The sequence below is a fragment of the Schistocerca piceifrons genome, chromosome 1 (genome assembly GCF_021461385.2).
Source record: "Schistocerca piceifrons isolate TAMUIC-IGC-003096 chromosome 1, iqSchPice1.1, whole genome shotgun sequence".
Lineage (NCBI taxonomy): Eukaryota > Metazoa > Arthropoda > Insecta > Orthoptera > Acrididae > Schistocerca > Schistocerca piceifrons.
This window is the reverse complement of record NC_060138.1, coordinates 537,089,717-537,115,294: the sequence shown is the minus strand read 5'-3', so window position 1 is coordinate 537,115,294 and position 25,578 is coordinate 537,089,717. Positions and strand designations below refer to the sequence as shown.

The 25,578-nt window shown below is 35.5% G+C and overlaps 1 protein-coding gene across 3 annotated transcripts in view; it reads left to right on the top strand.

Moving 5' to 3' along the window:
* The window catches only part of LOC124799192 (protein abrupt-like), a 252,710-nt gene that overhangs the window by 130,371 nt on the left and 96,761 nt on the right, over nt 1-25,578 (top strand). For 2 of the 3 annotated variants that reach the window (XM_047262737.1, XM_047262729.1), the window contains exon 7: nt 23,289-23,419. The exons of the other annotated variant lie outside the window; for it this stretch is intronic. In XM_047262737.1, coding sequence (XP_047118693.1) covers nt 23,289-23,419 — 131 coding nt within the window. The remainder of the gene's footprint in view (nt 1-23,288; nt 23,420-25,578) is intronic. 3 annotated transcript variants of the gene reach the window in all.

Here is a 25,578-nt window from a genome sequence, read left to right as displayed (position 1 = left end):
TACTGGCAATCCATGGATGCGCTCACCTATTAGCAATCAGCAGCGCACAGAAGTAACAAGGAGACTTATTACCTCAACCAACTTCATTAAGAAATGGAAGTACTGAGAATTCTTTGAATACGTTTTGGCATGCTGTTCTTGAATTTACATCACAAATGAGTCTTATTAAATGATTTTATTCTCTAAAAACATTCTCTCTTTGTGGAGTTACCACAAAATATTATACCATATGACATAATAAAGTAAGAAAAATATACTAGTTTTTTATGTGTATATATCCATTGTCACACATTCCAAGAAAAAGTTATTTATTGCGACTAAATCTCCCATAAACCACCTTTAAAATCATGGTCAGATGTTGGTTATCTCCCTTAAAACCATGATCAAATGTTACTCACCGTAGTCCATGAACGTGTCATCAAGTTTCCTGATCATAAAAGAAGTACATGTAAACTATGTCACTGAATATAAAAATCATCAGCTCCAACATATACATCCCTTTCAGGATGAGAAAAAAACAGATATGATCCGTTCTTTACATTAATTTGGATTTTTAATGTGAGACAATATGAAATCAAGATTGTGCCCCCCACCTCTAGAGCCAGGTGAGGAAGCGCACTTGCAAGTGGGGGTGTTTGTATGTTGCAGGGGGGCTGGCCCCGCGCAAGTATCGCTGGGAGGACCCACGTCCTTGTCCTGTATGCTACCGCATATACAGCAACAACAGCAACTTGCGGCGACACATGAAGACTGCACACCCTCCATATACACCAGGGTTGCAGGACGACAAATATTCATCTGCTGATTTTCCATGTCTGGGAAGTGCTGCATTTTAGCCAAAGCAGATCTATAATGAGCATGTAATCAGTGCTTGAGAGCGCGGCACAAACGCAGAGATTTTTCATCAGTCTGGTAAAACTGAATTGACAGACATGATATGCAAGAATTCACTTAGCACAAATTTTACTCATTGTTTGTGAAGATAAGACTGCTTGTGTGCCTGAGGAACACAGCTAGAAAAGGACTTGCACACGGGCTGAGCATCACTTGAGGATAATGGTGTCAGATCTCCAAAGCAAATGAATGGCCACTGTTGTTGTGTGGGTAAAACTGGTCTTAGATTGTAAGATGAAGTAAAAGTATTAGTGTCATTACTAGCATTGTGTTCTATTTCTTCACTCATTTCACGTGAAGTCTTGGAGAGTCTATTTGCACTGACAGATATCTAGTACTGTTGCTGGGTTTATAGTTAATATAATGTATTTTTAAAAAAAAATTAAATCTGTTGGGGAAATGAAGGCTTACACACCTACTTGAATAAACCTTCACAGGAAAACAGCAATGATAATATATTCGAATGTATTTTAAATTAAAGAATGTTTTGTAAGCCATTACTCAATCTATATATACTGAGAAATATCTGGTATTGAGTAATGGTCATTTCTACATGTGTAAATGAATTTTTTTTTTTTTTTTCGCTCTGGACAATGAATCTTAATCAATTGTTAACAAAATTTTGGTACCCTTTTTATGTCATCCTCCTCCTCAATTCCTTACATTTCTTTCCTTCGAACCTCCCTTTTTGGTGTGAAAGTAATTAGTAGTCTAGAAGTGATTACAACTAAGAGCCTCCTAAAATATGTTCAGTTCTTTTATCTTTGAGGTAATATTTTATTTTGAACCTTGTAATGAAATAATTTTTTGATTGACATATCTTGCCTTTTTTTCCTCTCTCTCTCTCTCTCTCTCTCTCTCTCTCTCTCTCTTTCTGTCTCTTTCACTCTCCCCTCTCCCTCCCTCCCTTTTTTTGATTTTCACTAGTGGTCATGCCCTAACTTTCAAAGAAACTAATTTTAAGTTATTCTTTTTACGTCGCTAAAAATACTATTAACATTTTGTCCTAAAATGTCTCCTGCTGATCTGTCATTAGTTTAGTTGGTATGTTACTTGTACATTGCAGATACTTTGTGACATATTTGATAGTGGTCTAGTGTATGACCAGAAACTTGTTCTAATCAAGCAGTCAGTGGTGAACAGTAAGATTAATCCATATTGTTGCTTTCCTTATTCACATGGTGTATGTTAAGATGTGAAGCTGCAGACACTTCCATCAATATTTTTTTGAAATTGTCTTTGTCATCAAAATTAATAACGGGGATACCCTTGTTGTTAATTTCTGTGAGCAGACAATTTCAATAAAAACATTTGTTAATATTAGATCTCTGCTCCATAGACAGTGTCTAGTTTCACGAGACTTCCATCAAAACTGCTCACTATTAAAAATGGTTTATATTAATTAAACAAATCTAATTCAGGAAAGTACTGTTGGAAATTATATGCTTAAAATTATTTATTTTTTGTTGAGGAAAAATATATAAGTGGATTGACCCATTTGAAAAACACCAAAGAATCACTAATTATCTTTACAATTAAGGAAGATACAAACAATTGCATTGTACTTGTAATCATTAAGATTGAATTACTGAAATCAACATATATAGTTCTTTTTATGAAATGAATAATTATGTATGTTTGTGGAGGTAATTGTCATGAACTACAGCAGTAACAACAAAATGTATGCATTAACGTTCAGATTTTACATGCAATGCTATTACTGTTGTCTTTCAGTTATGAGAGTAAAATTTGTGGTGCATATTGCTGTCATTTTTTGCCTCCTAATTGAACGTTTCTTTCAGTAATATAGTTACATTTTGAGTTAACACACTGTGGCATCAAAAAGGAAAGATCCAACAGATCTCAGCCTGAAGGTTTTGTAATACTACAGTGCTTTACTAGCCAAGGTCCAATTGGAGTTGGTATTCCCTTGCCTTCCTTAGTCAGTTATAGGGGGACACCGAAACGGAATTTTGAAATCAACATACAATGCTTACATTAGATAAATTTACACTTCACATTAACAGCGCTAGGAAAAAAAAAATCATCCATGCCCAACAACAACAACAATAAACAACAATAGAAGCAGCATCAGCAACAATAGAAGCAGCATCAGCATGACAAATCTAGTGTCTTTTATGTGAGTTAAAGAAAGCTGTAGATAGGGAAATGCATATGAAAAGAGTAGAGACAAGGATAAATTATTCGAACAAATAGTTGAGAAAAATTCAGCCATTGATGAATTTTAATTAGATTTCATAGTAATTTATCATCCTCCGCCATGTTTAATACTGTCACCATAGTCAACATAATCATCTCGAGAGATTCAGTAACTATATAAAAATTTAAGATAATTCTCATTTATTGTTCCATCCTAGTTGCACATTCTTAATTAGATTACATGTTTTGATCACTCAGGATCATCTTCAGATCCAATAAAGATCGGTTCTGGTATGTAGTTCTGAGTAGGCAAGACAGGTTGCTGTTGCAACTGCTTGAATCTGAAGATGATCTTGAGTGACTGAAACATGTAATCTAATTAAAAATGTGCATCTGAAATGGAAAAATACATAAGAATTGTTTTAAACAGTCATAAATTTTTCTCTTTCTTGATTTTCCTTTGACTATCAAGAAGGTATCCCCAATAATGAAAGTTTGAGATGCAACAACCCATGACACCATTGCCCAAGACATCACAATTTCTCCTATTTCTTCTTCTGACAATTACAGACATATCTTTGCCCTTGTGGTAGACCATATCTATTTAATTTACTAATGAGCTAGTGAGGAAACTCCTATCAAGAAGGTAGTTCACAAAGGCAACAGATAGGTAAGTGTCACGAATATGGAAAAAGACATTAAAGTTGCTGTGAACTTGACCAATAGTGAAATGTGCAAATTTAAATGGATGCAGACAGTCTTTTAAAATAGTTTTACCTAGCACAGAATATATATTTTGCTTGGTTGCATGTTAGTTTTTCAGTTATCATGATATATATGTTGTGCCTCTGATTGAACAATTGTGTATGCCAACAACTTAATTGTGTCTTGTAACATTAGATCATGCTGCGGCCATTTAACAGAGATCTGTACCTTGTTAAATGATGGAAGTAGTAAAGGTAGCAACTTACCGTATAGTTGAAGCGTTGTCGTCTACAGGCAGATAAAAAAAGAACAAAACTTTTATTGAATCCTTTTTCTGATCTAAACATACTGGACAATCAAGCTGTAGTTCTGGCACCAAAACACGCGCATAGTAGGCAGTCACACTCCAGTGTTGGCACAATGTTATCAGCTTGGACAATATAGCCATACAGGTGTGAGTGAGTGAGTGACTGTCTTAAATGTTATGAAAAAATGCATGTTTTGCAGGTGAATGACATTAATTATACCTACAGTAAATAAAATAAGTTATTTTGAAACCAGTATGTGAAGAGATATAAAAAGCAGGCTATGTAGAAAGCAGAAGAACTGTGGTCAGCGATAATACCAAGCAAAACCCGAACACACTGCGAGAAGAGGATAGGGCAAATGAAAAATGAAAAGAGCATCTTAATGCTAAATACTATTAAAATACAAGGTACTGTGTACTTTTGACTCACATACAAAGAAAAGTAAAAAATCTGGTTTTCTTTCCATTTTGTGGAAGTATTTATTCACCACGGCTGTTGAGTAGCTTTTCTTCTTTTCTTCAGTTACATTATTTTAATTACATCTTAAATGACATTTAAGATTTCAGAATATAACTTTAATTAATGCAGAAAACCATAATTGTTTTGCATTAAAAATTTGTCCCTTATATTTATTAAAAAGGCTTAGTGGAATGAGGGAGCATCCCTTAGTGTGCATATTATTTGAGCTGGATCCATCTGGCATCAGTTTATTGATCTGCCAGTGTGTTGGATAGCTCCATGTCAATACTAAAAAGCGTAAGGTAACAGGCTTTACAAAGCAGTCTCTAACTTCTAAGTGGAATAAGGCAGTATCCCATATCTATGTGATACCTGGGTTCCAGTTGGCTAACTGATTATAACTAATTGACAAGTGGTAGAGCAGCTTTATACCTTGGGTTTGTAATCAATATGGCTGACACAGAAAGAGAGAGTTTGTTTATAAATGATGAATGCCTTGTGATGCAGATTTTGGCATAATTGATAAGTTATAGCAATGTTCACAGTATGTTTACAACCCTCAAGAATGGGCAAAGCTGATTTAAAATGCACGGAGAAACAAACCCTCCACTATAGGGGAAATGCAGATAGAGGATTGTGTTATTTTAACTTTATTAACAAAAAAAGCTAATAAAAACAAACAAAAACACTTCTGGCATCAGTGTGATCTTCAGAAAGGCATCTGTTCTAAGATACCATGTATGGTTCATGTATAGAAATACACGTAACTATACTGCCATAAATGTACCGAAGGATAAAGGTAAGGTACAGAAAATAAATGACACTTTTTCTGGAACCTAAGTATCCCAATGGTAGGTCCATCAAAGCTGCCAAACAGTGTGCTATAGTGTCGATGTTCAAGTTTGTATCTCCGTTTAACCACAGCTTTTATCAAAATTTGAAATCAGGCAATGGAAATGAAACAGAAGAAAATAAAGCATGAAAATTGTGTAATTTAGTTTTTTTTCTGTTATATTTTAAAACGTGTGTTGGGTCGACAATATCATCTGTATGTCATTATTCAAGTGTAAGTTTTTTTTTATAATTATCGACATATTCTGCATCACATTTATAGGAAGGTAATACAGTACCTATATAACCTAACCCTTGAAATATTTTATGATTTTTATAGTTTCGATAAAATTACAGACAATCTAACAAAATGTCTAACAAAATGTTAAATATCTCAAAAGTACGTTTTTGAGAGATATCCCCTATTCCACTAAGTCCTTCAGTTCTTAAACTCTTAATAGATTTTACTAATAATTAATTGTTATTTATCACTGCTTTGTTGGTTCGACTTTCGTAGACTAGCAATTATGAGTATGTTCAGACCTTTTCTCTCATCAGACTGGTAATTTAGTACATCAATGAGCATAATTATGTAACTGTATTTTGCTAAGTATCCAGAGTCTTTATATTACTTTGATGTGGACATAATAGTATTACAGCATTAGTCATCTGCAATACATCTTGTTTATAGTTAGTCCTGATATTGTCATTTGTAGATTTTTAATTGTTAATGTCATAAATACTTCAGTGACACAAGTAATTACAAGACCACATTAGTAAGTTATTGTCTTCCTTTCCCATAATGCTTTGTTTAAAGCACATTATCATTTTATGGTAGAATATCAGCTTTTGATGCGATATGTGTCATGGAAAAATTGGCAGCTGTAAACAGTAACAATTGGGTAATTTTCATTTTTATTAAGCTTTAAGCTGTTACTGTTCAGCATAGATGAGCGTAGATACTATAAATATCGAAGTGTTTCAGGTATCTTGTCAGTCATTGAGTCTTATTTCTGCCCTCTGGTTAAGGTATGCTCATAAGGGTACTGTATGTGGGACACCATTTTTATTCTGTGGATATTTTTTTAGTTGTAAAGGAGACGACTCATGAAAAAACAGAAGCCTTAAGTCATCGACAGGCACACATATCGAGTGATTTCCTTCATTTTTAAGTATCTACATTCCACCAGAACTTTCAAACAAAAATAACAATTTTTATTCTGTTTACTGCTGACAGTAAATTAAGTAGATGAGCAGATGAGCTTGCCATACCAGTTTTCTTACTTGCAACTATGCAGTGAAATCACATTTGCTGCTATGCGGTGACTTCACATTTGTTATTATGTTAGTAGAAGAGCATCATTTGTAATTTAGATGGCTTGGGAATATGATAGAATGCTCCAATTTGGTCCTGTACGTTTAGTTTGATTTGCCTCTTTGAATAACTGTGTTGTGATTTCTATTGACATCGATAGCTTACAGTCATTGAAAGACGTTATTTTACTCTTGTGAAGTACAGTTAATATCAAACAAATTCTTTAAAAAATATGTTAACTCTTTTTTGCATAAACCGTATCACATTGTGTGATGAATCACTTCCATTTTCATGTTCATGGCACCTTTCTTTGGGCACTCTGCCCGAGGACAGTGTGTGTTGTCCTCATCATTTCATCATCATCATCATTTGTGGCAGTGGCTAAATTGGACTGTGTAACTTTTGGGACTTTGTATGGATGCTGATGACTACGCAGTTGAGAGCCCCACCAATCATCATCATCATCATCATCATTTCTTTGGGTAAACTCTCAAAATGGCTCTTTTTTTAAAAAAAAAGATAAAAGAAAAAAAAGAAAAAGAAAGAAATGAAAGAGGTTTTAAGAAGTACACTATCTAAGTGTAAACATGTACCTTCATTATTGCATTTGTTTCTGAATATCATTATTTCCATTTCTAGTTAAAATGGAAATGTTGACATTCTGAAGCAGATCTGTGTATCAGATTCATTTTTTTAAACAATATAAACCTTTAAAGGAACCTTGGAATGCTTGTGGAATTTTCTTTCTGTTGGTTGCTTTGTCATCTGACACCTTAATTGAGGAAAACCAACATTTTTACCATCTTTGGTGGTGGTGATTTTGTGGAGTTGCACAATATAGCTTCCGTTACACGCATGAAGATATTTTGGTATCATTTACTATGTTGCACTAATCATTTAACATTCTCTCTGCATGTCAGATGTTTTACTTAAGACTTCTGGGCTCCAAGCTTCATTTGTCGCATGCTGAAACTACTATATTTTAAAGCAAAATTGCATCAGAACACTGTAAACACAGATCACCAAGCAACTTGATTTTCAGAATTTCACTGAAAAGCTCAGTTTTTAATGATATGTGTCCCAATGTAATAATTTTAAAATTATTGTATTATAATGCGACTGATGGCAGTATATAACAGATTATTCATAGCAGTCATGGTACCTGTGCTTAGGCACTGTGGCCACAGTTAATGGTTTAATTTAAAGTGTTTTACTTGCCTGTTCATAAATAAATTCTCATAATCTGCACTTCTGTATATTTGTGGCTTCCTGCTTGATAAGACTCCATCCCACACACAGTTACTTTGCCACCTGTTTATTACTTTTTCCTCCCACCACCATTACCTTTTCTTGTGATTTGCCGTGGGCTTTTCTGCACAACCACATTTTTATTCTTATAGTTTCATACACTGTGTTTAATTTATAGCTCTCCTATCATTTAGTTTCCTTTTTTTCTGTACTTATTCCCCACTTTTCAAATATGTTGAGTCCTTTTGTGTATTGTTTTGTTTTTGTAGACTAATCTTACCATATTTTTGTCTTGTTACTTCTCTGTTATACAACTTTCTTTGACTATCAGCCTTTCTAATTCTGTGTATTATCTTCAACAGAAATTAATTAACTTCTTAGGGATATAAAACTTATGTCTATTGTGGCACTTGCTTTTTCTTGAGTTCCTGGTCTTTTATGACTCTGTTTTTACCTGATATTTTTGGAGACTTGGGGAACTTCCGTAGGAGAATACTAGCTTTTTGTCCTTTGTACTCTCATTCATTAACTGAATAATTCTAGAGTGCTTCCTGTTTATTGTCAATGAAGATTATTTTGTGACTTCACTGCAGCCACTTGACCCATTCATTATTCACTTCAATAGTCATTTCGTAAATAACTCTCAGAGACTGTGAATGTGTGAAACTGTTGTGGAGGGATGGAAGTCGCTCATCATCAACATGCACAGTAAGGGATTGTGTCTTTTTGTTTGTTCCATCCCCTTTAAAATTGCTGAAGCCATCTCTTTATTGCTCTACCTAAAGACCTTTTGCCTCTTTGTTTATGTTGTATTGTTTTTTTTTAGTGCCTATTGCATCTGATGTATGGTTTATGTGTTCTTTCCATCTTATCTTACATGTTGTTATTGTTTCAGTTTTGTTCTGCATATTCAGTTCATATTGAATGTTATCAGTTCTCTTTTTATCCATTAAAGTATACCCAGCCATGTATCTAAGGAAGTTCATTTCACATGCTTCTTTTCTCTTTTAATTTCTGTTCTTAATGGTCCAATTCTCATATCCAGAGAGTAGTACAGGTACAACCATAACCTTAGAAAACTTCCATAGAATATCTCTGTGGACTTTCTTCCCAGTGTTCTGCTTATAGTTCCACAGAAACAGTTGAAGAGTTCTAACATATTTTTTATTTCATTGTTTGCCATATATGTAATATTACAATTTTGAACTTAACTTGCATGATGCCCGAAAAATGCCGTTGATTTTCTCTTTGGAATGAAGATGTTCAAATTGTATTCCATGGTTGTTTCTCCTTCTTCTTCTTCTTGTTTCGGCCATCTAATGATCTAGTTAATTTGTGTCATCTTCATGACTTCTAGTCTTTCTCCTTGCCCAGCATTTTTCCATTCTCGTATTTGGCAACCTTCAATGCTCTTATGTCCATGATGATTTTGTTCTGGGTCTAGTTCTGTGCTCCAAACCTGTAAAAACCTAAATTTTTCACTTTGAAATCATCCTGTTGTATATGTCTGGTTCCTGTGTTCCATTTCTTCCAGATCCTTCTGTACCTCATGGATTTAGCATGCTTTCTTTTGTTCACAAGAAACTGTGTTATTTGCTGTTTCATCGCCCAAGGTCCATTCTTAAGGTGTGTCCAAAGAACACACTACTTCTTTTCTTGATGATGTCCAACAGTCCCTCTATCTTGGTTTTCAGTTCCTGGTTCACTAATCTTCCAAATTTACCAATTTCTATTCTTTGTGGTCTCAGTACCTTCCTGAGAATTTTTTGTTCCACCAATTCTAGTCTCTTGAGCACACCTGTTTGTACTAGGTTAAGAGTTTCTGCTGAGTATAAGGCTCAGGGCAGATGACCATCTGGTAATATCTCAATTTCGATTGACTGAAATATTCTTCATATTATAGACATTTGTAGTTAGTTTGTATGCTAAATGTGTTTGGTTTATTCGTGCTCCCATTCTTTCGTTTTCTGTGAGCCCAGTTTCTATCCATTCTAGGTATTCAAAACTCTTCACTTTCTGAATTCTCCCTCCTCCTATTGTCACCCATCTACAAGCTGCCATGATGTTTGTGATGTACTGTATCTTCTTGATGAGGTCTGTATGCCTGCTTAGACAATCTACCTGTTTTCCTTTTTTCATACACCTTAGTCATATTCCACCCATTCCTTTGATATCTTGTTGCCACTATGTGATTGTCTTATCAAGTTCACAGTTAAAGAGCAAAGGGGAGTCTAGTTTTAAACTAGAAGGCCTCCGAAAACTTACCTTTGAACTTACCTAGGATGTTGTGTTGCTTAAGGTGTGTTTAATTAGTTCTCTGGATTGTCCATCCAAACTCATATCCTCTAAAATTTGGAATGGTGTGCGTCTATCTACTGAATCATGAGCTTTATTGAAATCAATGAATGTGCACAGAAAAATTTTGCTCCTCTGTTTTTGATATGTGATTATAAGTTTCAGATTCAAAATTTGTTACACACCCAATCTCCGTTCTAAAGCCTCCTTGATACTCACCAGTTTGTGAATGTAGCTGTTTTTCCACTCTGTTCAGCAATGCTTTTGAGGTTACCTTGTCTGTCATTGGTACTGACAATATTGCTCTGTAGTTCTCAGGCTCTGACTTACCTCCTTTTTATGTATGTGGATGTATTAGTGCTGACGTCCATTCTTCTGCCAGCTGATCTTCATCCCAAATTTTACTTGAAATATGTGTCAATTCGATGATCATATTCTCATTTGCATACTTGAAGAGTTTTCCAATGAACCCGTTTTCCCCAGGAGCTTTATTATTCTTCAAGGTATTGATAATGCTCCTAGCCACATATAGAGATGATGGTTCTGAATTGGCATTTGGTTCTTTCTCATAGTAGCTGAATGTTCCAAATGGTGGTTGACAATGCAGGAGTTCTTCAAGCTACTTGCCCAATATCTGTCTGTCTTCCATGCCTCTATATATTACCTTTCCTTCTTTGTTCTAAGGTGAGGTTTGGTGGATCATATCTACTTAGATTAGTTTTGAATGTTTTATAAAATTCTTGTATATTGTTCCTTTGTAAGACTTCTTCTATTTGAGGCTCATATTTTCTCTGCAGCTTTCTGATAGTGTGGTGATATGTTTCCTTACTTTTTGGAAGGTCTTTACATTTAATGGCTGTTTTACGTAAATTAAAAACAACGTCTTCCAGATTATTTTCATTCTATTAATTACATGATCATCAACAAAAAGCACTATATTAACATCGATGTTATTAATTTTAAAATGTTTTTTTGTCTTTACCCAATCTTTTTTTACATCATCGGTATATTAAAAAGTGTTTGGTGAAACAGGCACCATTGTCTAAAATCTTCATTTATTTCAGCCATATTATGTCTGCTGTCCATTGTTTTTAATTTGTATTTTGTTATATATAAACATTGTACAGCAGTTATGAGATAGAATTCCTCTGTTTCATAAAATTTCACACAGTTTGTTTTGATTTACTTTGAGAAGTGTTTTTTATTGGTTGTGTCATAGTGGACAAGTGTTACCTTCAGGAAACAAATTAAGTACTGCCAGTAGGGACAGACAGAACTACACACATACTACCGTAGCTTTCAGAACTGTTAGTTCCTTCTTCTAGGAGGAGAGAGAAGTAAGTTAGTGAATGTTAAAAAGAAAGAGAAGGCATATAAGACCCCAAGATGAGATACATTTAAGATTCAAAACTGGGCAACGCTTTGCTTTTCACTTTCATTAAAATGGCTCCATCTTTTAAATATCATAACATTACCCAATCCAGCAGTAGTACAAGTGAAACAGGGGGAAAAAAAGGTTAAACTGAAGTTGTCAGGAGTGAAAGTTTCTGTTTGAGGATGATGAAGCAAATTACGAAATGAAAATAGATGAAGAATTATGTGCTATGTGTGTGAAGAAGAAAATGTCGCTCACTGTCCAACATTCTGATGGAGGAAAATGATGTGCAAATTACAGATGAGATGTGGTACGTAATATGTAACAACCTGATTTCAGTTTAAAAGTTCTGTGCTGCAGGTAATAAGTTCAACATAGTAAATAAATACAAGAAGACTATTAAAATTTGGGCTGAGATTGTAGGTACTGGGAGGAGACAAATAAAGCAGATAAGAAAGGAAAAGAAAAGCAAGATTTTAGAACAAGAGAGAAGGATAAACTAACGTAATTAAGACCAGTTAGATATGAGAGGCTTGTTAGAATTGTGTCTTATTTTGAATTCTCTTTGATGTTTTATTTCATTTAGAAAATACTAATTCCATGTGACTTTACTACCTTTTTATAAATTGATCTTAGTTTTTACACACACACACACACACACACACACACACACACACACACACACGTACACGTACACGTACAATGCACACACAAGCTGAGACTGAAATTCAGAATTTGTAGATGAAAAATGTACACTTACAAAGAGATGTCTTAACTTCAGAATTTCGTATAGCTTTTATTAATTTTCTGATACAGCTTACTAAAAATGTGAAAACAAAATTACTATTATTTCTTTTTGACACCATACGAGGGGTATTTGAAAAGTCCATGCAAAAATAAAAAACTACTTACGTGTTTGGATTAAACCTTTTTTATTTTTTGACATAGTCTCCTTTTAGACTTATACACTTTGTCCAACGCTGTTCTAATTTGTTGATCCCTTCCGAATAATAGGGATTGTCCAAGTCTGCAAAATAGCTGTTAGTTGCTGCAATCACCTCCTTATTTGAATAAAATCTTTGTCCCGCCAGCCATTTCTTCAAATTGGGGAACAACCAGTAGTCCGAGGGAGCCAAGTCTGGAAAATAGGGGGGATGTGAAACAAGTTGGAATCCTATTTCCATTAATTTTGCGACCACCACTGCTGAGGTGTGTGCTGGCGCATTGTCGTGATGGAAAAGGACTTTTTTGCGGTCCATTTGCGGGTGTTTTTCTTGCAGCTCAGTTTTCAAGCAGTCCAATAATGATGAATAATATGCACCTGTAATAGTTTTACCCTTTTCCAGATAGTCGATGAGGATTATCCCTTGTGAATCCAAAAAGACAGTTGCCATAACCTTTCTGGCTGAATGAATGGTCTTCTCCTTTTTTGGTGCAGATTCTCCCTTGGTAACCCATTGTTTAGATTGTTGTTTGGTCTCAGGAGTATAGTAATGTATCCATGTTTCATCCACATTGACGAAACGACGCTTAAAGTCCTGCGGATTCTTCCTGAACAGCTGCAAATCATCCTTGCAACACTTCACACAATTCCATTTTTGGTCAAGTGTGAGCAATCGTGAACCCATCTTGCGGATAGCTTTCTCATGTCCAAATGTTTATGCAAAATATTATGTACCCGTTCATTCGAGATGCCCGCAGCACTAGCAATCCCACCCACCTTAACTCTTCTGTCATCCATCACCATATCATGGATTTTATCAATGATTTCTGGAGTCATAACCTCCACAGGGCGTCCAGAACATAGCATCACTTGTGCCCATATGGCCACTCTGAAAATTTTGAAACTACCTATAAACTGTTCTAATCGAAGGTGCAGAGTCACAGTATTGTTTATCAAGCTTCTCTTTAGTCTCCTGAGGTGTTTTGCCTTTCATAAAGTAATGTTTAATCGCCAGATGAAATTCTTCTTCATCCATTTTTTGTCAATCACTCAACTTCCTTGATTCACACGAATGCCAAACACAAAGAAATTGACCAATATAGCTGAAACTTGGGGTACGTTCTTTCCAAGGATGCTAGTAACTAAACCTGACCTTGATACGCGCTGATGGTGCCATCTCTTGGACTTTTCAAACGCCCCTTGTATATGCTATAGTGTTTGGCATGCCTTATGATATATTATTCAAAGAATTTTTTTACTGTGATGTGTTCTCGCTTGTTTGACTTGACGAAATGTAATGTCTTAATATAAAACATTTGTTGCTACTGTGTTACATCCCACTTCTTTGTCTGCTGTACATTAATAAATTATGAGACAGAATTCCTGGCCAGTACTTACATTCAGGGGCAAAATGTGTTGTGTACTAGACTCTTGCTACTCCGGGCATTCCTTGCATGTGTGAGTGCCGGATTAGTGGAAGTGTCAGATTATTAGAATTTCTTAAATTTAGTGTAAACACCTAGGAATTGTACTTTATTAAATCCGAAGATACATTCATTTTAGTAGAAAACTTAGTCCTTGAGTATGTACATATACAGCAGTGTCACTATGAAAAATGTCCCAAATTTTTAGTTGTCACAATGATGACACACGACTTCATTATGGTTTGTCACACAATGGCGTTACAAGCATTATATCAGTACTGCGTGTTTCTGATTGTTGCGTAATGTACTCCAGAAAGATATCTACAGCTTCAGTACCAGAAGTGCGACATATCTTCATATTCTCTCCTCCTATGTCCTCTCCTTCATCACTTTCATCATAACTTTCCTATTCACTTTTGACTATCTCTTTATCTATTAAAGTTTCTTTTAAAAAATGGTTGCTTATCCAGCATTGTACTCAGCAGCAGTAGCTTTCTTTGAAGAACCTCAGTTCAACCTATCTCAAATCTCAAGTTTTTGCTTGAGGTCTAACATCGCGTATTTCCTCTTAGAAGCTGTCGTACTGAACTATAAAAAAGGTAGAATTTCAAACAAGTATAGCATTGTTTAATATTGTAATTAACTAACAACATTATTGCATATGAACATTTATTATTGTATGTGTCATTTTTGCTTGATCAGCTACAGACTGGATGTGGGCAGGGTTACTGAGAGGCTGAATTAGTGAGAGCTTAGTGTACTGCCGATAGACATATATAAAAGTAAAAGTGACACGCTATCTGACTAATAGTTCCTTCCACATGGAGAAGACTGGGAGAGGTTGGGGAAGGTTTAAAAGGAAGGGCAAGTTACTCAGACCCCATGATGAGAGACACATGCTTGTAATGAAGACAAGGACAAACAAAGATGAAAGGGGAAGTATAAATAATGAAAAAATGACAGACAAGAATCACAAATAATACACAGACAGAAAAAATTATGCCAGAAAGATGATTACATATATCAAAACCTACATTATTCTGTCTTCAGGGAGGATATGTGACATCTAAAACTCATTTGGAATATCTGCATAAGTGTGTTCATAGAGCAGTGAACATTGTCATGCAAGTTTGTCTGTCTCGCTCTGTTGCCTTACTATGCTTCTTTATTGCATTATAAATTAATCTGTCATCCGTCCCCAACTATATATGACTTTTATATGTATTATTAAAATTGTATATGACAATATTAAAAGCTGCACACATATATAAAAATAATATTGTGTGTTCTATCTGTTGCATTATAAGTGGCACAATCCATATCACTTCAGGCAGCAGGGTTACCTTCATAGTCTCGGATGTTATTGAATTTAGCATATGTTAAAATTCAGGAGTAAGTAAGAAACACGTATTTTTTTTTGCTTTCTCCAAAAAAATTCTTGCCCTGTGACATAGGCCTCAAAAAATGACTCTATGATCACCATTTTGAAGATGCGAATTTCAGAAAAATTTTTAAAGTGCTGTATCTCTCTAACAGTTCTAGATATTTTTTTACAATTTTTTTATTTGAAAGATAATTGCTTTATGATTCCAATGGTATCCTCCATTTGGACATATCTTTTACTGCCGCCTTTTGAATTTTTTTTGTAATCTACAGATTTTTTTTTTTTTTTTTTTTTTTTCGAAAAAAAACACTCTAGAAAAATCTAGATTTTTTTCTGTTGATTAGTTCCATGCAGTACTATATTCTCTGTAAAGGAGAGCTTCCACTTTTAAGTTGGACAGGTTTTATTTTATAAAATCATTTTTTTAACTTTCAAGGATAATGTATGTTTTCACTGAAGTTGTTTCTTACTAATTTATTTGTTACAATGTTTATTTCTACTGTCTTTGTTGCAGCTATTTCTTATCACTTTCTTTGTTGCAGTTATTTCTTTTCACTTACATTGTTGCAGGTATTTCTTACACTTAGTTGCAGTTTCTTGATAGTATCATTGTCGTGGTTGTTCATTGCAGGTTTCTGTATTGTAGTTGTTCAGTGCTAATTTGTTTACTGAAGAGGCTTCTAAGAAATCTGAGACCATCCAGTGAGTTCTGTGTTTTTTTGAGGAATTTGCATGTTGACCCAGTTGCAGTGTGTTTTTTGAAAAGGACTATTTGAAATGTCTTCTGACTGGGGCCACAGGAGAGTGAAGTGTGCTGACTATTTGCATATCCATGAAAGGGTGATATAGAAGACAAAGAAAGAAACAGACTTTGTTCAGGTTGGGAATAAGTGCTCACATTTGAAGACTCTGTTTCAAAGTGAAGATCTTTCAAGAGACGACTTTTTGTGTTCTAAATTTTTTGACAGAATAACAGGAATGATAGTATCTGGACAAGGTGAAGCGTCCCATGGTGCAGATGATGCAGGTGTTAGTCCTGTTAAGAAACCGTGGTCAGTGAAGTCGGGTCATAAGCTCTATGCATGAAGAAAGTGCAGAGAAATTAATAAAGCTATGAATGAATAAACTGCAGCAAAACTGACCACATGCTTCAAATTAGAAATTCCATATTCAGAAGAAAATGAACCAAAGCACTCGTGCACCTCTTGCCAGGAATTTTTCACAAAAATCATTTCAGCTGTTGAATATTGTGCATCCTACATTGAAAAAGTGCAAGGTTTAACTACTATTCCAGAGACATTTTCAAAGAAAACAATTTTTAACCACATTCCATCAATATCAAAGTACAAGGTAGACAAATCAATAAATGTGAGGTCTGTAAAAGGAGTCTTTGGAAGACCAGATCCCTATTATGGTCATCCTGTAAAAGCAGCTCAAGTTCAAATATTGCAATCATTTTATCTGGAAGATAAACAGGACTGTTCTCACCAGAGTGCCAACAGAAAATACACTATAACTGTAACAGTTGAAGATCAAAAAGTTGTGAAAGTGAAGAGATATATGACTTGCAGTATTAAAAAAAACTTTCGCAATTTATAAGAGCAATTATACAACTTCACATATTGGAAGGTCAAAATTTTATGCACTACGACGTAAATGGGTAGTCCCACGGCCACACCTTTATGTGTGTACTGCACAAATTTTGAACTTTGTATTGTAACTTTGAAGAACTTACTAGAGCACGTGACATATGACACCTTGTTTGGGCATATGAAGTGTTTATCAATCTGTGACGTAAAGCGAGAGACTTGTTTGTTTCAAGAATGTGGTGATTGCCCTGGAAAGGGAGGGCATTCTGTACAGACACTTGGCCTGGAAGATGTAGCAGATAACTCTGCAGAAATTACATATGTGACATGGGAAGAAAATAAACTAATTAAGAAAACTGTTACCTTTGACAGTTTCATTGATGAACTTGGTAAATGGTCCGTGAAAGCAGTAACACACCAGCATCTGAAGAAATTGCAACAACAACACGTTGCAGAAGTGGAAGGGTGTGTACAGGCTGAAGAACTATGTTTAGTGCTTCACTGTGATTTTGCTGAGAACTGGTCTGTAATTCTCCCACAAGAAGTACAAGGGTGTCATTGGAGTAATGACCAGGTTTCAGTTTTTACAGGAGTGACAAATTTTCAGACCAAGACCACAAGTGTTGCAGTTATAAATGATCACACAGGACATGACTCAGCACATGCTTTACTAGCAATGCGCAAAATTCTTCAACTGCAAACAAGGGCAGAAAAGATCTTCATTATTGCTGATGGTTCTCCTAGTCGTTTTAAAAGTTGTTACCAGCTGTTTGAATTGAGTAAGTCACTTGTGCCAACTGACTGGTCACAGGAAGGGGCCTTGTGATGGTGTAGGCCTGCTGAAGCACCTCACTACAAAACAATCTTTCCAGATCAAATACAGCTGTGATTCAGAATGATGAGGTTTTTATGAGAGTCGTGAAATCTTACACATCCACAGCCCTTATTCTTTTGTCCAAAGAGGAAATCGAAGAATTCTGTGAGCAGAAAAAAGAAGAATGGTCCAAACAAACTACTCCTGTGAAAGGAATTCAGAAGACATATTTTTGGACTCAAAGTGATGGGCGAATTCGTATTGTATGCACTTTAAAGAGCAAGAAAGAAAAAATTTCATTCATTTGGCCAACACCTCAGAAACAGCAGGATAATATTCAGATTCACAGCCTGAGAGGGGAATGTTTGTGGTGTGTGTGTGTGTATGACTGTGACTGGTGGATTGCATAGATCATAGACACCAGTTATGAGTTAAACGAAATTGTAGGGAACTTTACACCACCACTACCCCCCATGGACTAGCTGCTGGATATAGGTTTCCTGCTGAAAGACAGCAACAACGCTATCAGTGCTCACTTCCTGTTCACAATGTTTTTAAGTTTGTAAGTGCTCCAGTTCCTATTGGTGCAACAGGGAGACATCACTTTATATCAAAGGAAGATACTGAAACCGTGGAATACATTTTTAGTTTATTGACTGGCTGATATTAGTAAAAAACAGTGTGCACAGAAGTTGTATAAACTGAAACCTTTAAGTTTTTGGGCCTTTCACATACATTTTGGAACCATTTAAAATGCCTGAAAAGTGAGTCTCTTACTCATCTTTCAAAACTAAAATTATGTTAAATAAGGCTAAGTTTTGACATTTTTGGGCCTTTCATGTGATAATGTGGTAACAAAACAGGTTTTACGTATGGCAAAAATTTCAGTTGTTTCTAAAACCTGTTCAGGAAAATGTGAAGAACTAGTGGACATTATGGAAAGGAGAAAATTAATGATACTGGGGATGAGAGAAACAAAATGGAAAGGGAAAGGCATGAAGAAATTAAGGAAACAGTACACACTGTATTGGCATGGAAATAACAAAGAGATGAAGAATGGTGTCAGTTTCATCGTGAATAAAGATCTGGGACATTCAGTACATTAGTGGGAGACTAATAAAGATGACTGTACATTTAGGGAGAGAAAAACTAACTTTAGTATTGGTGTATGCACCTCAAACTGGATAAGAACCAGTTTATTGTAGGTCTGGAAAAAGTCATTAGTAAAGAGAGAGTGATCATTATAGGAGACCGAAATGCAGAGATTGGGACAGATAGAACAGGATATGAGAATGTAATGAGACCCCATGGATATGGTAGAATAAATATAGAAGGGGAGCATCTCCTTGACTTCTGTATGAGAATGGGTTGGTGAGGAAAAATAGTTGGTTTGAGAAGAGACAGAGCCATAAGATAACATGATGCAGTTGGGATGGATTACAAAAGACTGTAATTGATTATGTCATCACAGATGAAAAGAGGAGTAGAATGGTAACTGATGTCAGACAAGTCCCTAGTGAGAGACTTGACAGCGATGACCATCTATTAGTAGTGGACCTGAGAAACTTCCATGGACCAAAAGTACAGAACAAGAAGATCCCAAAAATCAAAGTATGGGAACTCCAGAAAACAGAGAAGAGATCCAAATATCAGAACCAGATAAAATCCATGTTACCAAAAGGTGAAAGGAAAAATGGAGAGGCAGAATGGACCAGACTAAGGTACACTTTGTAAAGGAAGCCACTGAAGTTTGCGAAAAGACAAGTATTATGACAAGATAGAAGGAAACACCTTAGTGAAATGAAAGTGTGAGAGCAGTAATCAGAAAAAGAAATCTCTTCAGGAAAGAGAGGGATAGGGAGAAAAATAAAATGGATAGGCAAAGATCAGAAACCTCGAACAAATGTACTGAATCAAGAAACTGGAACTTAAAAGAACAGTTGCAGAAGAAAATACCTAGGCACTGAAGATATTCACTCAGAAATTGGAGTAGGACAGTAGAGGCAATAAGAAACTGTTGTATAGGGTTATCAGAGGTAAAAGGAAACCAATGAATACCATAAAAGCACTTGAAGATGAAAATGGAAGTCTGGTTTGGACAGAAAGTGACATGAGAGAAGTCCTGAAAAACCATTTTGACCACCTATTAAATAGATCAGTTGAAGAACCAAATATTGAACTGGAAATCCACACTTATAATGAGGAAACTCCCATCACCTGGATAGGAACAGAAGCAGCCTTAAAATCTGTGCCTAAAGGAAAATCTCCAGGTGCGGATGAAGTGAAGGCAGACATGATAAAGGCAGCAGGTATCCAAGGCATACAATGGCTGCACTGAGTACTCAATGCCATATGGGCAGATAACAAAATACTTGCAGATTGGAGTAAGAGTGTATAATTCCCCCGTTGAAGAAAGGTAGCAGGCGGAAACCCACCAACTATAGAGGAATAACCCTATTGTCTTATGGGCTGAAAATACTTGAGAAGATCATAGAAAAGAGACGGAGAACTATCATAGAACCTTAGCTGGAGGGGGAACAATATGGCTTCAGAAGTAACAGATCAACAATAGATCTAATTTTTAAAACCTGCATGTTGATGGAAAAGTATTGGGAGAAAGGCAAAAACCTGGTCATTGTATTCTTGGATATAGAAAAAGCCTGTGATAGTGTTATAAAAGATAAGATCTGGGAATGCCTGAGGAAAAAGAATGTGCCTGTCGCCACTACTATTCATCACTGTTACGGATACTATAATGAAGAACGTCAAGGAGAAGCCAGGTGAACTGAAGGCATTTGCCTTTGCTGATGACATCGTGATATGGGGTGAAACTGAAGAGGAAGTACAGATCAGACTTGATAAATGGAAATCTCAGTTCCAGAAATATAACCTCAACATCAGCAAGACCAAGACAGTGGTGATGGCAGTCAACAGAGATGGACAACCAGCAAGTGTAAAACTAGGAGACCACCAGCTAGATTGTGTGGACAGTTTTTCTTACATTGGATGTGTAATCTCTAGTGATAATTTGGTCAGAAATGAAATCACCAACAGAGTGCAAAAAGGATCTGAATTCTACCAACAAGTAAGATAACTTTTATGGGATGACTTGAATCCAAAACCAGCCAAACTGATGATGTTCAATAGCTATTTCATATCAATATTGACCTATGGTATTGAAAGACGCACCCTCACAAAAAGAGGATCACTAAGGCTGTAAGCATCAGAGATGAAATTTCTTAGGTCCACTGTCCAGAAGACCAAGATGGACAAGTTAAAGAATGAGGTGGTGAGGAAAGAAGCCGGAATAAAGACATCCCTATTAGATCGAATTGGCGCATCTAGACTTCGATGGTACAGGCATGTGATGAGAATGGAGCCAACCAGAACAGGCAAAATAAATTTGGAAAGGCAGGTGGATGGGGAGAGACCTCAAGGAAGACTTCGAACCCGATGGATAAACTTGATTAAGGTCAATCTAGTGCCCAGAGGATAGACACTGGATGATGTCCTCTGTGAACAGATGTGTTTGGACAGGACGTAGTGGAAGAAGCTCATTATAGTACCCAGGAAACTGGAACTGTTAAATGATGGTGATAAAACCTGTTCAACCTAAAAGTGGAAGCTCTCCTTTTCACGGAATATAGTGCTGTATGGTACTAATCAACAGGAAAAAAAAAAAATCAAAAATTTAAGGATTGGCATTGTTGGAAAAAAAAATTTCCATAAATTGTAAAAAAAAAATTCAGAATGCTATAATAAAAGAACTTTGACAGATAAGTCCAAATGGACGATTTCTTTGTAATTATAAAGCAGTTATCTTTCAAGTAAAGAAACCCAATAAAATATATAGATTTCTCCAGATATAATAAAATTTTTTTTTTGCAAAATTCGCGTCTTCAAAATGGTATGCGCCTTTGGAGGGCTCTATCTTGGAGCAGAAATTTTTTTGGAGAAAACAAAAAATACATGTTTCTTACTTAATCCTTCATTTTAACGTATGCGAAATTCAATAACATCCGAGACTCTGAAGGTAAGATTTTTTTCTAGCCTGCCTGAATTAATATGGACTAGGTCAAGTCATTTTAGATGACATACATCTGTTTAAAAAGCTACATGTTTTGTGTATCTCTGTTCTGATCTTTCTTCACTTTTTGTAAATATATTTATCTTATGTTACTTCACATTGGGGCATCTGTAGCATCTGGATGACAGTAAATTGAGAGTAAAATATAATTGCTTTCAATTCCTAATTTTTTTGCTCTCTGGAGTGTGCTGCAGTTAATTTACCCCTTCAGTAGATATTTAGGTTGTGTCTGGCCAACATAATGTGAAATTCCATGTTAGATCATCAAACTTCTAGATGGTAGCTATTTTTAGTATTGACGTTATGCCTGAGGGATTCATCCTTTGTGCAACTTTCTGTAGACTTTCTTATATACTATTTCCTTCAGTGGATAAATTTGCAATATTATAAGAATGAAAAAGAAGCAGTCAATAATGATTACACAAAAAGTATTGTTAATTACAAATATTTGGGTTGTATCCAATTAAAATTCATGCAGACCCTTTGCACCCATTATCAGATGTCAACCATTATTTCTCTTGCTCTTGAGCAGATTGAGCTCAGGGAAAGTGTGTTCCTGTTACGTAAAGGTTATAACAGTATAAACTTTTACCCATGTGTACTGTTTGCTTGAGAGTAAGGGAAATAAAGCAAAGAAATGAAAAAAGGTCCCACAGGGCCCAGAATGCCTGATGTAATACAGCAAAGTACAAACATCTTTGATCACCTGTAATTGCAAAATTTGGGCAGAATTAAGCACTAATGACCAATGGGAGTAACCTGCAACTTATACTTTTGCTTGTATAACTTGGGTGTTTGTTGCATAGGGATAGACAAATTGACTGTCACTTTTCAAATTTAATTAATGTCCTAACAGTATGTTCATACATTCTCAGTGTGTAGATACTGAACTGACTTTCAAGGAGGGACATCCATATCATTGATGGTGTATGTTTTTTCATTCAAATCCAAAATATGATTATATTCAGTTTGCATAACAGTACCTCCAAAGTTTTTTTCCACCCCTAAGTGATGAAGTCTTGTAGCATTTAATACCATTGAACATACTGGAAATGAATAGAACCATTATTGGGAAGCTGTAAATTTTAAAAAGATTGTGATGATAAAATGTTAGAAACTGTACACACACTCGTTTTTAAATAATACAGGCCTTGTTGTGGTTGTTTGTAAACCATTTCAGTTTTGGCACACAGTAGTTTTTGCAGTTAATGTTACAGCACTCAAAGCAGTGATGAGTAATTTCACATTAACTTAGAAAAGTGAATCAATCTGATTATCTTTCTAGTTAGATTACAGCACCAACAATAGTCAAAAAATAAGAAATCTGTTCCTGCCCAGAGGTGATTCCACAAGTTTTATTCTTCTTTTTCATTTAACCCACCTACTCCACTTTACCTTTACTCTTGAACCCAGGCACTGCTAGCATGCCGAGTGTTTCAGCTGGACTTGCTTGCCAGGAAACCGTGTGGGCTGGTGTCCACCAACACTGCTGCGGCATGCCATGTCTTCCTGGTCCAGGGACCACTCTGCCCGATACTTTGGATCTCCTCCTAATTTTGTTGGCGATGAACAAGACTCAAAGGAGATGGTAAGTCTTATAAAAATAGTTTTTATATGTTATGCTTTCTGTTAAAGTTGAGGTGAGGTGTATAACAGCTTCACTTTATAAATAATAATAATAATATGTCAAGTACCAGTTACTCACATGATAGATGTCATAAACTATTTACAGATGAATGGAAAGACTGGTAGAAGTTGACTTTGGGACTTTGGGGAAGATCAGATTAGGTTCCAGAGAAATACTGAAACATGTGAGATAATACTGAACCTGAAACTTCTCTTAGAAGATAGCTCAAAGAAAGGCAGATCTGCATTTATAGCACCTGTAGATTCAGAGAAAGCTTTTGATACTTAGGAATGAAATACATTCCTTGAATTTCTGAAGGTAGCAGAGATAAAATAGAGGAAGAGAGAGGTTACCTACAACTTGCACAGAGTCCATGAAGAGGATTATTTTAATACAGAAGTTGAGAAGGAAATGAGACAGCATTATAGTCTGCCCTTATGTTATTCGACCTGTACACTGAGCAGCTCAGAGAGGAGAAATAAAAACTTTGACATTTGAAGATGACATTTTAATTCTCACAAGACACAGCAAAAGACTTGTAAGATCAATTAAAAGCAATGAATAGTGTGTTGAAAAGAGTTTTTTGGGGTGAATATCCACAAAAGTAAAATAAGGGTAATAGAAGGTATTCAGATTAAATCATTAATAGATTAAAAAAATCCACTCCACTTGCCATTAATTTCTTATTTATTCGACAGCCAGTTTCAAAACCTAAAGCTGTAGCTTAAAGAGCCACCAACTATGAGCAAGAAGAGGAGCTACTGGTGTACGTGTACTATGTGGTTAACATAATGTTGTAAAAGATAAAGCCATGAAAAGCGGTGTACTCGTACAAATGTGTAGCACTCAGAGGGTCACACTCACATTGAACAAATGCATGGGGCTGGAACAAAGACGCTAACATAGAAGGAAGGTTCTGGACAAAAACGAATGTGATAGTAGATAAATAAATAAATAAATAAGTCACTGCACTCATGCCTAGGACCAGCAGTCACAGCGCCCGCCTCGACAGTGTGACACAAAAGTGACCAGTGCAGTCAGCCAGGGAGACAGCTGACCACAGTGGTGGAAGTGAGTAATGTAGGAGCCAGTGAGGTGGGGAAACCAAGTAGACAGCCTGAAAAGCATGGGAGACAGAGTCTGATTAGTCCATCTGCTACGTAAGTGTGGCTCGCAATATCAATGCAGAATAGAACTACAAATATAAGAATAAATATAATAAGATTAGTGTTCGGCAAAAATGCCTGGAAGTCAACATGACAGAGTGAATCGGGATAAAAATATAAAAGATAAAAATACAACTAAAACAGGGGAGACAGATAGTGTATGGAAATATATCAAAAAATTAAGCAATATGACAATGACAACAGGTGAAGTGTGGCAGGAGTATGATGTCAACTATTAAGATCGGTAATAATGTATAGACTAATCTTAAACAGCCAAAACAAAGTCTAAGTATAACAAGTTTAGTCAGAATTAGAATGAAATACATAAAGGAATAGCAGCACACCCATATAAACAGCATGGTGTATCTTTGCAGCACCACAGATAATAAAAGTAAGCAAGGAAAAAAAAAAAAAAGACATACAAATTAGGACTAGAGAAAGCGAGTAAAGAAATTAAGCCTATGTCTAGTGGTTGAGGACACTTATGATTTGGACACAATGCAGTGACTGAGTCATTAAAATGAAATAACATAAATTATTTAAATATAAGGGAGTATCACTAAATATAATAATATATATAATAACATATATATATATATATATATATATATATATATATATATATATATATATAATGAATATAATATATATATATATATATATATATATATATATATTTGATATGTGGCATCGTTCTCCTACCACATTTCACCTGTTGCTGTCTTATTGCTCAATTTTTAGATACATTTCCATATACTATCTGTGTCCCCCATTTTAGTTTTAATTTAATAGTTTTATCTTTTTATTCTAATTCACTCAGTCACATTGACTTGTTGGCATTTTTGCTGAACCTCATGTTGTTATATTTATTCTTATATTTGTAGTTCAATTTTGTATCAGTCTTATGAACCACATATATGTAAGTGGATGGACCAGTCAGCCCCTGTTTCCTGC